Source organism: Silene latifolia, chromosome Y (genome assembly GCF_048544455.1).
Source record: "Silene latifolia isolate original U9 population chromosome Y, ASM4854445v1, whole genome shotgun sequence".
In the NCBI taxonomy this organism is placed as follows: domain Eukaryota; kingdom Viridiplantae; phylum Streptophyta; class Magnoliopsida; order Caryophyllales; family Caryophyllaceae; genus Silene; species Silene latifolia.
This window is the reverse complement of record NC_133538.1, coordinates 228,978,205-228,980,877: the sequence shown is the minus strand read 5'-3', so window position 1 is coordinate 228,980,877 and position 2,673 is coordinate 228,978,205. Positions and strand designations below refer to the sequence as shown.

Genomic DNA, 2,673 nt, shown 5'->3' with positions numbered 1-2,673 from the left:
TTTTCAACCAAAAGGTACGAGATATCTTGCTTTGAATACAAGATACGCATATACCATTAACAATCTAATGGTTTCAAGAGTACTCGATAACTCTTTGTGTTCATCATTCCAAGATTTAAGGTTTAATCTTGGGTTACCAATTTGAGTCTTGCATCATCTTTATGATATATCATTCTAGTTTTTTTTTTTTTTTTTTTTTTTTTGCAAAAAGATTATCATTTCATTCAATTAAGAAAGAAATTACAAGGGTTTTTGCAAAAACTAACCACTATACAAAATCCTCAAAGACTAGCAACTATACGCATATAGCTCTTATGATGTGTCCACATTAGTAGACGAGAAGAAACTAGGAACTTAATCCTCCTAACAATGTCATGTACAGTATTCTTTCTTCCTCTAAACAAACGAGAATTGCGTTCATTCCAAACTTGGTAAACAGCTGCAGCCAAAGTAGTACTAAACCAAGCCATTCTCCAATTTTTCTTCCCTCCATTGCCAGCATGCTCAAGTTCAGAAAATAAGCATGAACCAGCACGATTCACTCCCATCCAATTCATAAGCTGTTGCCAGATTTCCTGTGAGAAAGAGAAGTTGAAGAACAAGTGTCCATGATCTTCCAGAGCAGCTTCACAAAGAGAGCATCTGTTCACCATATAAAAACCACGATACTGCATATTATCCACAGTGGCTAGTTTCCCCTGAGCTGCCAAAGAGCAGATTATCCTATGACTAGGAACAATGCGAGGATGAGTTAAGGCTTTAGCCCAAGGACCAACCTGCACAGCTCCTCTCAGATAGCTATATGCCATAGTGACTTTAAATTTTCCATGAGAACACCAACTACTCAGTAAAGAAGAAGCATTAGAAGTACTGCCTGCAAGAGCAACCAGTCTATCCCTCACAGTTAAGATCCCTTTAAGACTTGAGGAGAAGCTATCATGGGTTTGGATAGTCCAGACAGTCTGATGCTGCAGAATATAAGCCTTGTGCCAGGAAGCCCAACTCCCTTCAACAGTATGAGCCAACAAATGAAGCCATCTGCATTGCAAAGCATCATTCCATGTAGAAAGGTCCTTGATGTTGAACCCACCTGCATCCCAGGGTAAACAGATATCCCTCCAATTTTTAAACACCATTCTGCTGCCTTCAAAAAGAAATCCCCCAAAAGAAATCCTTACAAAGCTTATTGATCTTATGAAGGACCTCTTGGGGTAAAAAATTACAAGAGCACAAAAAAGTTTCCATGCCAAAAATGACAGAATTTATCAGCTGAACTCTACCAGCATAGGTAAGGAGATTAGAAGACCAATGCTGAATAGAGTGCTTGATCTTAAGAATGAGGGAATCAAACATTGCCACAAAAACTCTAGAAGTAGATAAAGGTACTCCCAAATACCTAAAGGAAAACCCTCGAATTTAAAAGCCTGTATCATCAAGAATAGCCTCCTTCACAGCTGGATGCACCCCTCCAAAATAAATGTTGGTTTTCTCAATGTTAGCATGAAGACCAGAAAGCTCAGCAAACATACCAAGAGTGTCTTTAACTGCTGCTACAGAGGGAACATCCCCCCTAACAAAGATCATCAAATCATCAGCAAAAATCAAGTGATTAAGCTTTAATCTAGAGCACTTAGGATGATAAGAAACAAGAGGCTTATCACCCAGGATCCTAAGATATCTGTATAGAACTTCCATGCTGAGCACAAACAAATAAGGAGAAAGGGGATCACCTTGCCTGATCTCACTTTTCCCCTGAAAAGCCCCAGATAGATCACCATTAATTTTTAAAGAATACCAGGGGGTTTGAATGCAACCAAGCACCCAATCAATGAATTGCTGAGGAATCCCCAGGCCAGGAAGCATAGCAGCTATAAAAGACCATTGGAGAGAATCAAAAGCTTTTCTAATGTCCACCTTAATCATGCAACGAGGTGAGACATTGGCTCTATTATACCCTTTAACCAAAGTTTGAGATAACATGATGTTCTCAAAAATGCTACGACCTTTAATAAAAGCAGCTTGTTCAGCACCAACAATGGAGGGGAGAACACTCTGAAGCTTGTTGGCTAAGACCTTACTAACTGTCTTATAGAAGACAGTACAGTAAGATATAGGTCTATAATCAGTAACAGCAGTAGGTATAGCTTTCTTAGGGAGCAGAGATATAACAGTAGAGTTAGCCTGCTTGGACATTTTGCTAGAAGAGAAGAACTGATTCACAGCTTTACATAAATCCTTAGCAATGATCTGCCAAGCTGACTTAAAGAACCCTGCTGAAAATCCATCAATACCAGGACTACTATTTGAATCCATACTGAATAGTGCATCTCTGATTTCAGTAGGATAAATCTCTCTAATCAGGGATTGCCTATTAGAAGAAGTAACCACAGCACCTTGAGAAATAAAATCAGTATCTAAGGTTGCAGTAGGAGAACTATGCCCCAAAAGATCCTGATAATAATGTTGAAAAGCAGTATTAACAGAAGAAAACCCCATATGGAGCTTGCCATGGTGATCATGAATGCCACCAATAACCTGCTGATGGGTTCTTTCAGAAATTTTTGCAAAAAAATACTTCGAGCTACAATAAGAGTCCTGGACATCTTTAATTTTTGCCCTCTGAGATAGGATATAAAATTCATGATCTCTGAGCTTAGTATAATCAGCAAGTAA

The 2,673-nt window shown here is 38.8% G+C and overlaps 1 protein-coding gene across 1 annotated transcript; it reads right to left on the bottom strand.

Moving 5' to 3' along the window:
• Positions 1-281: 281 nt before the first annotated feature.
• LOC141630183 (uncharacterized) lies at positions 282-1,136 on the bottom strand. The gene has a single exon (XM_074443046.1). It carries the CDS (start codon positions 1,134-1,136, stop codon positions 282-284), a length of 855 nt encoding a protein of 284 aa, XP_074299147.1.
• Between the last annotated feature and the right edge of the window lie 1,537 nt (positions 1,137-2,673).